At 43.9% G+C, this 14,350-nt stretch overlaps 1 protein-coding gene across 2 annotated transcripts in view; it reads right to left on the bottom strand.

Annotated features, from left to right (window-relative positions):
• Positions 1-14,350, bottom strand: part of DDX17 (DEAD-box helicase 17) — a 29,179-nt gene that overhangs the window by 9,555 nt on the left and 5,274 nt on the right. For both annotated transcript variants that reach the window (XM_075936807.2, XM_025182578.3), the window contains exons 2-8: positions 13,983-14,121; positions 9,369-9,468; positions 8,901-9,034; positions 8,311-8,376; positions 7,261-7,402; positions 1,061-1,221; positions 145-317 (exon numbers count right to left, since the gene is read on the bottom strand). In XM_075936807.2, coding sequence (XP_075792922.1) covers positions 145-317; positions 1,061-1,221; positions 7,261-7,402; positions 8,311-8,376; positions 8,901-9,034; positions 9,369-9,468; positions 13,983-14,121 — 915 coding nt within the window. The remainder of the gene's footprint in view (positions 1-144; positions 318-1,060; positions 1,222-7,260; positions 7,403-8,310; positions 8,377-8,900; positions 9,035-9,368; positions 9,469-13,982; positions 14,122-14,350) is intronic.

Genomic DNA, 14,350 nt, shown 5'->3' with positions numbered 1-14,350 from the left:
AACTAGATAACTATAAGGGATTAAATTGGTTCATAAATTTCAGTAGCGAAAAATTATGTAGACTGATCACTTAAAAATACTTCTTTGCAATGAAGATTTTTAGCACTCCTCCCCCAAATCAGAACAGCAGGACAACGACCGTACTTATGGTCCTTCTCACTCTCCATGCATACGTCCACTATTTGCAGGATGTTGTGGTTTGCACTCAGTTCCAGGTTGCCAACATTGATTTGAACATAATCACGCAGAAAATCCTCAGCAAGCTGGCGCACTTCTTTTGGCCAAGTGGCACTCCACATCAGGGTTTGCCGATCAGGCTAAGAAAAAAGGGCGGAAAAAATGTTATTTAGATGATATATTTGAGTGAGAATTTAAAGGAAACCATGGATGTTAGACTACAACTGATTAGCTGATAAGCTAATGCTTATCAGTTAATGGTATTGATCATACTCAGCCAGCTCCTGAGGAGAAAACTTCACTGCTGCAGGGCAGCAAAGCCACCTCACCAGAAGGGCACGGGCTACCCACTCTGCTCTCAGGGAGCAAAGCCTCCTTCCTGGGAGCCAGGCCAGCAGTGGCTGGCAACTCCACTCCCAAGGAAGCTTCGGTAGGGATGTTAAAATGTGTGTATTTTTGTAAACATCTAACAGCTGAATTTTTCAGTGGTTAGACATTTACACACGAGGGGAATAGGTGGGAGCCAGTGCTTGCAAGGAGTTGGCTTTTAAGCCGGAGCCCCATGCACACCAGCTGCCACCTGCCCCTTTCCCCTTATCTGTGATATGGGAGGGAGGTCCCTACATGTAAACATGAGGGTTAAGTGATGAGCCCAGGCTCATCGATTAACTGTGTACTCAGGTACATGTTCTTATCCCTATGCTTCGATGCAGGCTCTGCAGTACAAAGCTTTATACTAAGTTTTCTACTACTGAGCCCGCAGTGTGCGTAACCAGTTAACCACTAAGAAGGTTTTTTTTTTTTTTTTAAGTGGTTACACTGTTACTCTATTACACAATTTTTAACATCCCTAAAGGAAACTATAAATCAGAGTTTCACATACCCTAATCTGGTCAACAATTTTACGAATTTGTGGTTCAAAGCCCATATCCAACATCCTATCTGCTTCATCCAGCACAAGGTATGTACATCGACGAAGGTTGGTCTTTCCTGCCTCCAAAAAGTCAATCAAGCGGCCTGGGGTGGCAATGCAGATCTCAACACCTTCAACACACAAGAGGGAGGGACATAGTTCTAGTCATAATAAACCAGATATGACAGTAAATTTGTTATAATACTTCCCTTATATATGTATACACACCTGAGACCAAGTTACTACTATTTTATTAGGAACACTAGGCATTTTTAATTTTATTAACCATTCTGAAGTTACTTTATAGTATCATTAGAACCTTGAATACAATCCAGGAGCAGATAGCCTCTCCTCAGAAATTACATGGAAGAGAAAAATAAAGACTCAGCAGCAGCAGCAAAGGTAAAATTAACCTCCACTTCCTGTTGAGCTGAATCCCCTGCATCCAAGGCTATTAATTCGAGAGCTCAGTTTGTAGAGGAATAAATGTTTAAATCCCAGCTAAATTTTCAACACTATCTAATCAGCCTTTTGGTAGTAAAGGAACCATATCCATTCAACAGCTAAAAGACAGCTCAAACCTTTCATTTTCTCAGATGGTTTTGTATAATATTGTTTAAATTAGGCAATTATTGTGGAAGAAGGGCATCTGTTTTCCTCTGCAGCATCTGCTACTAGAAATATAAGCCTAAACTGACTAATGATCAAGTATGACAAATTCCTACGTTCCTAAAAAGGAGATGACATTTCCACTTCAAAAGCTTCAGAGGGGTAGCCAAGTTAGTCTGTAACAAGAAAAACTTAAACAACAAATAGTCTAGTAGCACCTTAAAGACTAACAAAACTTGTAGATGGTGGTATGAACTTTTGTGGGCATAACCCACTTCTTCAGATGACAGAAGTATTGAAAGTCCAAATCCAAGAATAAGTAGGAAAGGGGGAGGAGGGGAAAGAAGGAAAAAAGTGGAGGAGAGAAAGAGAAAGGGAGCAGATAAGCTTCAGAAGGACAGTCGAGTTAGTTTGTAACAGGAAAAACTTAAAAAAAAATAGTCTTAAAAAAATTAATGGAGATTGCCTATTTCCTAGGACTGGAAGGGACCTTGAAAGGTCATCAAGTCCAGTCCCCTGCCTTCAGAGCAGGACCAAGTACCACCCCTGACAAATTTTTGCCCCAATCCCTAAATGGCCTTCGTGAGGATTGAACTCACAACCCTGGGTTTAGCAGGCCAATGCTCAAACCACTGAGCTATCCCTCCCCCCTAGTAGCACCTTAAAGACTAAATAGTTACAAGAAGCTGATAAGAACCATTTCCTTGGACAATTCTCGCTTAGACAACCACCTAACCTGAAAAATTCTTTTCAGTAACCACACAACATACCTCCATCATAACCACCCAGGAACCCACCCCTGCAATCAGCCCTGGTGCCAACTCTGCCCACATACCTACACAAGCAATTTCATCACTAGACCCAACCACATCAGCTACCAAATAAGAGGCTCATTTAACTGCACATCCACTAAGATCTATGCCATCAATGCCCCACTGCAATGTATATTGGTCAAACTGGACAGTCTCTACAGGAAAGAATTAACGGACACAAATCAGATAACCAAAAAGGCAACACACAAACCTGTTGGAGAACACTTTAACCTTCCTGGACACTCATTAATGGATCTCTAAGTCCCTGTTTTGTTTCAGACCAATTCCACAAACCAAATACACAGAGAAGGGTTGGAACATAATTAAAACTTGTGAATGAAGTTGTTATGCAAATGGTTTGTATCGGGATATCGGTTTGGCTCGCACATTATCAACCAAACAAACAATGGAGGTGCTAATGGTACTTGATGTCTGTGTAGCATCTGTGTTGGTTATCTTCCTTTCCAAGTGCAAACTACTGGTTCTTATCAGCCTCTTGTAACTAGTCTTTAAGGTGCTACTAGATTATTTGTTGTTTAAGTATTTCTACTTCAGTCTCACAGTTAAGTCCTTTCAACTCATAGATCTGTCCAGTAAACATTTTAGAGATGGAGGAAGGGTGTATTTTCCTCTGAGAAACTCCATATCTAGCTATCTTCCTAGCTGCCAGAGGCAGACCAAATCTTAATTCTAGACCAGGACATCAGAACATATTCCGAGAAGAACAGCTTCCAAAGCTGCAGAAAAAATACTAATATGCTTAAGGTCAGCATTCAGAATAAACATTTGTAACAGAGCCTTGAGTCTGAAGGTCAAAGCAAAGACTTAAAAGACTCACTCCTCTTAGATCCACCATATAAGAACACAGACTGATGTTAATTCATTACTCTATAGCAGTGTAAACAGCTGGCCACAAAAGAATCCCAAAAAGAGAACATAGAGCTAAAAACAAGTTTTTTCCCTTCTCTGTACTATTTGAAAATTTGTACAGTGATGAGAATCTACTTTTCAACTATTTACATAAAAAGGAGGGCAATTTGAAAGACTGAGCACCACATTCTACAGCACCTACCAATCAAATGCTATGCTCCCAGAGAAGATAATGTCTACTTTGTAGCACCTAGAAAAAATGTGACAAGGGACCACACTGTGGTTAAGAATATGGCTTTTCTGTAGCCATAGTGGAAGTCCTGTAGCCATATTGGAAGGCCTAAAGCAGCGGTGGGGAACCCTTTTTGGGTAGGGGGCTGCTAACCCACAGAAAAGTGAATCGGGGCCACACACAAGTGAGAAGCAAAAACACAAGAAAACAAACCCTCACTGACATGGCCTGACTGAGAAGGAGAAAGACAATTCCCACATTTCCCTGACACAGAGCCTAGGGCAGTGGTCTCCAAACCTTTTTACACCCAAGATCACTTTTTAAATCTCAGAACAGGAGAAGATCTACCGCCCCCCGCCCCTTCCTTGAAGCCCTGCCCTCTCTATACTCCTGTCCATCACTTGCTATCCCCAGCCCTTATACACTCTGTTAAACAGTTTATTTTTAAATTATGCAATATATAAAATTAAAATCACATGTTTATAGTTATGAAATAAATGGTCTGTTTTTAATTCATGCTATTTAAATGTCAAATGAAGCATTTACAATTATACATTTTGTTCTCTGCTATTTTGTAAATCTAAAAATCAAGTATTGATAATTGTATATTTTTTTCTTCCAATAACAAAGTCTCCGTGTGACACCTGTAACTGAACAGTATCTGCCAGTGTCTTGAAGTCTGGGTTGTAGTCTGAGATTGCTAGTCGTATACAGTCCATCAGATGGGCATCTGTGATCCTGCGCTCAGCCTGGGAAGCTTGCGCCAGCACAGCTGGAGCTAGATGCAGCCTCCCTGGGCTGAGCGCAGGGAAGCCGGGCTGGAGGGAAGAGAAGTAGCTGCCCGGCCAGCTGGCCATGGCGCTCAGCCAGGGTGCCCCCAAGCTCCACGTGGGCAGGTGCAGAGGAGAAGCCACTGATCAGCTGGAGCGAGGGACAGCCTCTTTCAGCTGAAAGCCACAGTCAGCTGGCTGGGGTGTTTCAGCCCTCCCGACCCCCCAGCTCTCACTATTCCTCACAGCTACTCACCTGTGTTGTTGCTCAGTGAGTAGCTGCTCCTCAAATGAGGAAATCTAATGTAAATGTACTGCACAGGCGCGCAGTTCAGAGGGCTCAAGAGCTACTCTTAGAGCCCCTGAGATCTACCGGTAAATCACAATCTACTGGTTGGTGACCCCGGGCCTAGGGGAACCTAAGCTAGTAAGTGTTGAGTGCTCCAGTCCAGTGCAGGAGGGCAGGAAGAGTGGGGGCTGGAACACCTCCACAAGCTCCCCAATTCGGGGGGTGGGAGGGAGGGCCCTAGGTTCCCCACCCCGGCCTAAAGCCTTCCTCTGCATCCACACTGAAGAGCGGCAGCCATTAGCGCTATAGCTTGGAGTCACTCACATTCCATCTAAAGTGCATTAAAATAGTGTCATACCAGGCTGTTAAGATTTCATCCTAATGGCAACCAATATCACCAGTTAAAGAAACACATCTTAAGATGAGTAAAGAAAACAGTTTGACGGCATTTTGTCTGGCAAGAAACTGTTTATTAATAATTGAGGTTGTGGAATTCTATGATTATGGTGCTCACATTCCTATTGTTTGTCTGTATGATCTCTGTCTGTTGTATAATTAATTTTGCTAGGTGTACATCTATTAAGGTGTTGAGGCATGATTGGTTAGGTAACTGTTACAACATGTTATGATTGGTTAGTAAAATGTTACTAAAATAATCGGTTACAGCATAGCTAAGCAGGATTCAGGTTTCACTATATAAATCTGGGCCCAAAAGGAAGTTCTTCGGGCACAACTCCAGGACACAGCTCTAACATCAGAGTTGCCAGACCTCAACCCTGTACCAACGACACGGTGCTAAAACTGGAGTCCCCCAGATGGACCATATCCTGACTGGCCATCAAGACAAGTTCATCTGTCTCATTGGGGAGTGGTGAGCACAGTATGCCTGGAGTGTGTATACTGATTTTGATAATTAATAAATAGAGATTAAGTAGAAAATTACTGTGTAAGGCTCTTTCACTGGTAAAAGATCCCACAAACCCACAGTATATGGTTATGCTTGAATCCTAGGAATGAGTGAAGGTGAGTGCCTATATTGGTAAGGTTACACCTGAGCCCTGGGAATGGGTAAGGGTGGGTGGTCCTGGAGTGAGAATTTTGTGCAGGTAACATGGAAAAAGTGTGACATGGGACCAAGCTGTGGTTCCAAGATCTCTTTACAACTTCAGATCTTTCTACCCAGGAAGTCACTGCTTCTCTAGTAGACTGCATGAAGAGTCTCTGTGGTGGGACTACACCTTTGTCTTTTAGACTTCTGCTATGCATGCCTTTATCCACAGGAATACTGAAGCTTTGGAACAGGTTTTTCTCTTGACTGCAGGGTTGTGTACGAGCAATGTGGATTTCCTGAAGAAGTCTGTGCAGTTTAGATATACCTTGGCAGCCCTCCACCCATCTTGCACTCATGCCATTCTTCCACACTATGATTCTTTGGTTTGGGGCAGAATGAAATTAACCCTATACTCTTGAATCAATGAATTTGGCCTTTGGAAGACAGGATGACTGAGGTACTATTTTATCTTGGTTACCCACACAGAAGTGTTGTTTTCTGGGGAGCATGCTTAGCTCTGAACCCTCCTTGTGGAAATGATGACAATTAGAAAGGATATGTTGACCAGGCACAGGAAGAAAAGCTTCCTGGTTGCTGTGGAGGGGATTCAGCCTTCCTAAATGCTTCAAAGGACACCTTTCAGAGGCCCATGCAGACTGGCCCATCCAGAGACCCAGGGATGGCTTCAGAAGGACGAGAAACAGTAGGGCATTTATTCCCCTTGGTGTAACTATTTTTGAGGAAAAATAGGGTAGAGAAGTTAAATGCCCTAAGTTATGTCCACATTTAACATGGAACAAAAGCACAGCTGTGCCAGTATAATGTTTCAGTGTAGACAAAATGTACACCAACATCAAGAGTTCTCCCACTGGCTTAAGTAATACACCTCCCTGAGAGGCAGTAGCTTGGCTGATGGAAGAATTCTTTTGTCGACCTAACACTGCCTACACAGGAACTTAGGTCAGTTTAACTACACCATTCAGGGGGTGTAAATTTTTCCTGCACCCGAACAACAGTTTTGCAAACCTAATTTTCTAGTGTAGAGCACCTTCCAGAAATTAGGCTAATTATCTTCCACTCCTTGTTCCAATGGAAGATACCATTTAGGAAGGCAAACCTCTGAGAACAAAAACATTTGAAGGAAACTTGTATTTTAAAAAAAAGTTCCGCTACATACTAAGAAACTGAGGTTCAATCTGAGGGACAGCAGATCCTAAACACTGACGAACAGTCAATAAATCTGGTTTCTTGCCAATACACAGAGAGAAAGGAATGCCTCACTGTGAAGATTGTAGTATGGGGAGAGTGCACAGAGAAAAGGGAGGAGGGAAAAAAACAGCCATCTGAATAAGTTGTAAGACAAATATGTATAACTGGTAACTCTTGTAACGCTTATACACACACACAATCACTATGACTGGAAGTAAAATTGGAATGAATTATAGCAGAAGATGGAGGTGTGATCCTGCTTAGCACCTACCCAAAATAGGCTTAAAAATACTGTGTGAATTTTTAAACACACAAGTATACCATTTACCTCTCTCCAAGTCTCGGATCTGGGGGCCTTTAGGTGCGCCTCCATATATGCAGGTACTCTTAAGTCTGGAGCATTTTCCATAATCATCAGCCACCTGCTGGACTTGCTGGGCCAGCTCTCGAGTAGGAGCTAGTACCAAACACTAGGGAAGAAAAAAAAAATCCATCCAGGATAGCTGAGTGGCGAACACTATCTCAAGCTAAAATTGACACCTGAGCAGAGATAACTAAGGCAGAGCTGACTAAATTGCCAGCACTATTTTCCTAAACACAGCTACATGTTGGACCTTCCGGGTCCATCCCTCTCGGGTCTTACTGGTCTTGGACAAGGAAGTGTGCCAGCATCTCCACCAGAGCTTCGTGGCAGCCCCGCCATCCTACAACAGCCTCACTGCAGGTTCTGCAGCCCAGAGAGCTCTGGAACCCCACCCTCTGCTTGCCTGGCTCGCCAGCTGTGGACTCTGGTGCCCCGTGGGATCCACTGCCCTGTTGGACCCACTGGCAGGCTCCGCTCCAAGCTGCTGGCAACCTTTGTCTCTGGGGCTCTCTAGTCCTGCAACATCCATGATCCTTGCCAGACCAGAGAGTCCAGGATTATAGAGGTTCAACCTGTAACATCAACCCTAGACCATACTGATAATTATCAATGAGCTTTTATTACATGGAATAGGCTACCCACACGGTTAAAATGAACAGTTCTCTATTTCCTCTCTATGGCATTGTGGTACAAAAGTTGCCTACACATTAGGGAAGTAAAATCCCATTTAATCAGTTAGCTGGTTAAAAGCAGTGTTTAATTGGTTAACCAATGGTGGGGGGGGGGGGGGGGGAGAGCTCTGGGCACGAGCCACTCCAGTCTGTTCCAGCTGGGCTGGAGTGATACCCTGGCCTGTGATGAGCCCCGCAGGACTGGAGCGGCCATACTCCAGCCCCCCAACGGTTAACCAGAACTGGTAAACGTCATCCTTATTAATTATTCACATCCTTACTATACGATTCTGTTAATTACATATTATACATGTAAAAAGAAAGAAAACTGAGCAGCACTCACAATTGGACCATCTCCCCTCTCCAAATAAGGCTGGTGGTTAATATGAACAATTGCAGGCAACAAGTACTGAAACAGAAGAAAGTTAATGAAAATTGACAGTTTTCCATATTAGACCATGCTAATAACTATCATACTGAATCCTGGTAAGGGCGAATTTAGCTTAATGTCCTTCCTCAAGTAGCAGCAAGTACCACATGCTCTAGTGGCTGCAAAATAAAGCTTACAAACTTGGATGTCTACATTTAAATAGATTTTTTAAAAAGAGCCTGATTTTCTGAATAAATAAGCACCTATAACCGCAACCTATGTCAGTTGGAAGTATGTGCCTATACTATCCTTTGATTTTAACTTAAGTCAACTAGTACGTGCTGTCAACGTTAAACAAAAAACATGCTTCCCTCTAAATACAGAAATACAAGGGCAGGACAGATAGACAGAAAACAGACAATATCAGGCACACAAAGCAAACCATATGCTCATTACTAAACATTCTCACCTACAACACAGGCACAACATGCTTTCAAATGCTATCACACTGCACGTCTGAATGAAAAGAGATGCAAAGCAAGAAGAAACTATCAAACACGTACTGCCAATGTCTTCCCAGAGCCTGTCTGAGCGATGCCCACCATGTCTCTACCACTGAGGGCCAATGGGAAGCCCTGGCACTGAATTGGAGTAGGTTCCGTGAAATTCTGATCAATCAAGACATCCATGACGTACTCTACAAATTTAAAAGAAAAGAAAAAGTGAAGCACACAAACAACGTACATCTGAATAAAAGTCTGTCAGTTCAAAGACAAAGATATTGGGGAAATCTTCCTAGAACCTAGTCTGGGAGCAATTTCAAGTTTCTCATTTTATGAGTCTCAGATATGACAAGCGGGAGGATTCCTTAAAGATTTACTTTTCAAATTAAGCTCTCTAAAGCTACAGCAGATCTGAAAAAGTCTTTCAAGAACCAAACAGGTCTGTCTGATAAACAAGGTGTTTTCCCGGCACTCCTCCCTTACACCATCAGCAAAGCTGAACAGCATCATGAATAACAGAATACTCACGTGGAAAGTTAGCATGGTGGAAGGCAAACACAGGTTTGGGGCAGGCATCTGTTCCCCTAACTGTAATCTCTTTCTTTTGTCGCAGTTCTTCAACTTCATACTATTTAGGTGGGGAAAAACATCATACATAAAATGCCAGCAACATTTTAACACAATGGGTCTCAAACGTTAGCAACCCAAGGATCCCCATTTTAATTTAACTTTTTTTGCAAACTCCCCAAACACCACCCCACTCAGCCCAGGCGCCACCCCCACTCCACTCCTTTCCGCCAGGTCTCCTCTCTGCACCACCTCTTCCCTGACCGCTCTTCACCATTGCCTCCTCCTCTGAACATACCTGTCTCTGCTCCTCCCCAGTGCCTCCTGCGCTTATTCCCCCATGTTGATCAGTGGGGCCACCAGACCCTGTGGAGTATCCTCACAGATCCCAGTTCCCAGTTTGAGAAATGCACCTTTCTGATGCCAACTATTAATACATTCCACAAATGATTTAGCTGACAGGTTGAGAGGTCTGATTGTATACAGAAGCAAACTAGATTTCTACTCAGTAAGGATGGCAGGATGAAGAAGAATGGTTCCTCTCTTTCCATCAGTGCCCTTTAATGGGAGCTACATACAGAGTACTGTGCTGTAGAAGTTATGACCCAGAAATGCTGCTCAGAACCACATCTAAACATTTCCTTTCTTGTGGAAAACATTACTCAAATGTAGCAACAACAACATATCAAACATTTTTAAAGTGCGATACAAATTTATTTCAGAAAATGTCAGTACCTATTTATTATCATGAATAATATATCAGGTTAGCATAACTGAAGGATTAGAAAAAATATTTCTCCATTTCCTGTTTAATTCGCACAAAGTCAGTTTCAACTGTTTCCCTAGTATGGGGCCATCGGATGCAAGCAACTAGGTGCCTATGCTTATCAGATAGTCAAGTAGTGACTTGACTAGTCTCTCTTCCCTCTCCCCCCGTTGCCTCTAACAGAGAGACAGCAAGGCAGGGGAGCAGGCTTAAAAGCCAGTTCCAGCCTCAGCACTATCTCTGTGGCGAGCAGGGGAGGCAGAGGTGCAGCGGGGGACCGGGCATGAACTGAGAATCAGCTGATTCCCAGCTCAAACCTGGTCCCAGACGCTGTACCTCTGCTTTTTAAATGTATTAAGAGCCGCTAGGCTCTTAGTACATGTAAAAAGCAGGGACACTGGGAGCTAACCCTGCTGAGGCTCTGCAGTTTCTCTCCTTAACTAGTCGATGGAATTTCCATTGACTAGTCGATTTAGTTAAACGCAATTTAACATCCCTAATGGGCCCTAATCCAAAACATACTGAAGTCAATAGACAAACTCCCATTACAGCATATTTTGGATTAAACCTATGGTTACTTTCCCATTTCTGAGACTCCTCACAGACAGAGAAGAATATCCTGAAAACACAAACATGTGATGAGTTAAAAATTTATATCCATCTAAAAATGTGATGGTATATCTTTTTTGATTCCTTTGCATTGTGTAAGACAGACAATTCAGGAAGGATACTTTATCTTTCAGTAACTTGAGTTCAGGATTTTTTGTCCCCATTGAGGCATCATCATAGTATGTGTGCACTCCCTCAGTTCTCAACTGATGATCTGAATCAGATGTGTACCTGAGCCTACACCCATGCACTGCAAAGCCTCTCATTCCCAAGTAGGGGTGTATATGGAGGCATAGATTTACTGATGCTCCAGGTCCTTAACTACACAGACAAATACTCCACACTACTGCAAGCAGGGCAGGAGGCAAAGCACCCTTAGAAGACGACATCTCAAGGAACTCAAATTACTGAAAGGCTATCTGAAGAAGTGGGTTGTGCGCACAAAAGCTCATGATACTCTATATATACACATATATATATATTTTTTTGTTAGTCTCTAAGGTGCTACAGGGACACTCTCCTTCTTCAAGTACATAGTCTTATGGGTGGTGCTCCACCACAGAAGGCTCACAGCATCCACCTATTTGCTGAACTGTTGTTTGAGGAGGTGTATCCAGGGCAGTAGCCAAAGGCTGCATCCACCTTGGACAAAGAGTAACATTAGGAGAACATTTGAACTGAGGACCAGGTTGCAGCATTGAATATGAATGTCCTTAAGAAGAGCAAAAAAGCAGACAATCCTGCTGGAGTGGAGTTGTAAGATGGAGGTGGGGATTGTACCCTGGAAGCCACAAAGCAAGCTATGATATAACCTGAAACCCATTTTGACAGTTTGAGTGGCAACTGACTGTTCTTTCATTCTGTCCAGATAGACTCGTGATGTCTAGCCCAGGGGTAGACAATTTTTGATGGGGAGGGGGCCACTCTAAGATTTTGGAAAGTGATCGAGGGTTGCATTCTTCCATGATTATTAAAAAAGATGATGCAGGGTTGGAGATGGAGCTTGGATCCAGAAGGGAGCTTGAGGTAAGGAACTGGGATGCAGGACGGTCTGGGAGGGAGTTAGAGTGAAGGAAACAGTTATGACCTGGGACACAGGATTGGGATCCAGGGGTTTGGGTTGTGACCTAGGGTTAGGAGGCGACTGTAATCTGAGTCGGGAGATTGGGGTGCAAAATGTGGGAGTAGGTATGGGCTCAGGAGTGGGTGCAGAGAGTTTGGCTTATGTGAGGTAGGATGGGGGAGCATAGGGGTGGGGTGCCAGAAGCTGGCTCTGGCTGAGAGACTTACCTGGGTGACTCCCAGCCAGCAGCTCAGTATGTTTCTCAGGCAGGAGCCAACCTCACCCCTGCATGGGCTGCAGGGGCCATGCGCATCTGTGAATAAGAGCCTGAGCCAAGGGGGAAGTGGTGCTTTGCAGGCTGCCTGTTCTTCCAACAGACAGCTCTCATTAGCCAGAAACCACCAATGGGATTTTGTTAGGGGAGGGAGCAGTGTCTGAAGCCTCTCCCACCTCCCCCCAGCTCACAGGTGAGACATGCAAATGGCCCATGAGCAGGTTTTCTGAGTGGCAGGGGTCAGGACAAGCAGGGAATCTGCCTGAGGCTCTCTGCTGTGGCCAAGACATCCTATTTTGCCCAACCCTGTGCTAGCCACATGTGGCTATTTGGACGGTTGAGCATGGCTAGTTCACTTTAACAGTTGGCTATTGCTTCAGAACTGGTTGGACACCATGGAGATAGACCAGGGATCTCAAAACATCTAAATGTGTGGTGGCAAGTAGGGATGTAAAAGATTAACCAGTTACCCAGTAAGCATTAGGCTTACAAGAATGCTTACCTGGTAACTAGTGAATTGGCCTGGCCAGAGCAGCACCCGTGTCACAGCATGGCAGGCCCAGCCAGCATGTCCTCAGCCGTAGCAGGCCTGGTCAGAGCAGTCCCAACTTGCAGTGAAGCAACTGGCAGGGGCAGGAGCTCTCAACGGTTAACCAGTTAAGTGGTATAATTCTAACTGTTTAACCAATTGATTGTTTTAATGGATTTTTACCTCTCTAGAGGCAAGTCTCTTCCTACAAGGGGTGAGATTTGGGAAAGAACACTGGTAGACTGATATCCTGTTTGGTGTTCAACCATCACAAGACCTTGAGCAGGAAATGCAGATGGGAGCATACTGTGATCCTGTTACAATAGAAGGCAGTGTATCTCAGATCCACTTACAGCTGAGACAAGAGATCTTGACAGAGAGATGAAAGAATGAGCATGTGGACAAAGGTTCGAAAGTGAACTCCCAAGCCCATTCCAAAAGCATCTATGATGAAAGGCACTGATGTTTGGGGTCCTAAAGACGAGACTGCTCCAATATTGCCAGTGGGAGCTGCCACAGTGAAGCCTCCTCCCCAGGAACCGTGTGGGCAAGAGTTACACTTTAACATTCCTAGAGTTCAATAACAAAACCCAGGTCCTTCTCGGAGATGGGTGCTGGGGTTAAATACCAACACAATGGAGTAAAGACTAGAACAAAAGCCCAGGTGATCCAAAATGGCCACTACAGTGGCACTTGCCACTGTGTTGGTGTCCAAACTGCTGGTGGAAATGCACTGGAACAGGTCTGCCATTGGGTGATATTGGTTCGAGTGTTGGTGCCAGCTTCTGCAGGAGACGTACAACTCCACCTCTGAGCCCATCTCCAAGGATTCCCTTCCAGGCAACCAGACTGGAGCAATACTGACCAGTGCCAGCAAACAGTGCCGTGAGGAAACCGACGGGGGATGCATCATCATGAGCTGTATCCGCGGGTTGGCCACAGCTGCTCTAAGCACAAGGCAGCTGGAATGGGGGTCACTGACAGACTTCAATTTGTGACACGAAGCACAAGATGTACCCAAATGTCAAGAGGGACTAACTCCACTGAGCAGAGTTCATTAATCTAACTAGCTATCTTAGCAACTGAAACGTAACTACTATGAATAAAGATACCCATGTACAATCAAAGTCCATTAAGGAGCTCACCTACATAGGAATGGACATGAGTAAGCATTCAAAGAAATCTTTCTGTGGAGTGTATATGCAAAACAATATGAGGAAAGGGAGAATATGATTAAAATACAGTTTGCACAACCTCTAGATAAGTGTTTCCTCTTTTAAAAAAAAGATACCCTTGTGCTCTGAAAATGGAAAGAACAGCAGTAGGAAACTTACAGGAGTAAGCCTGGCCACTTCTGGATGCTCCACATAAAAGTTCTTCTCAAATTTGGGCAGCTCATTCAGGTCCCACTTCTTTTTGCGTAGACGCTCCCCTGGATTACCAAATTTCTTTGGGGGCAGAGGACTACCAAACCTAGGGATACCAACATAATTTTTTTTAATCAATTTTAAAAAGGAGTTCCCAGCTCTGTCATTTGTAGATTCTTCAGATGCTTACACAGTCATCTTTAAGTTAGAACAAATATTGCTACTTGAATTACTCTGAAAATGCCCTTACAATACTTCTAGACACAAGGTCTGGGAAGGTCTTCAGGACTCTAGCTCCATTCGGTAGTCTATCACCCAATTCTCATTTCTCCAAT

Source organism: Pelodiscus sinensis, chromosome 1 (genome assembly GCF_052426305.1).
Source record: "Pelodiscus sinensis isolate ZL-2025 chromosome 1, ASM5242630v1, whole genome shotgun sequence".
Classification (NCBI taxonomy): Eukaryota; Metazoa; Chordata; order Testudines; family Trionychidae; genus Pelodiscus; species Pelodiscus sinensis.
The sequence above is the reverse complement of the archived record's forward strand: the minus strand, read 5'-3'. Positions and strand labels throughout refer to the sequence as shown.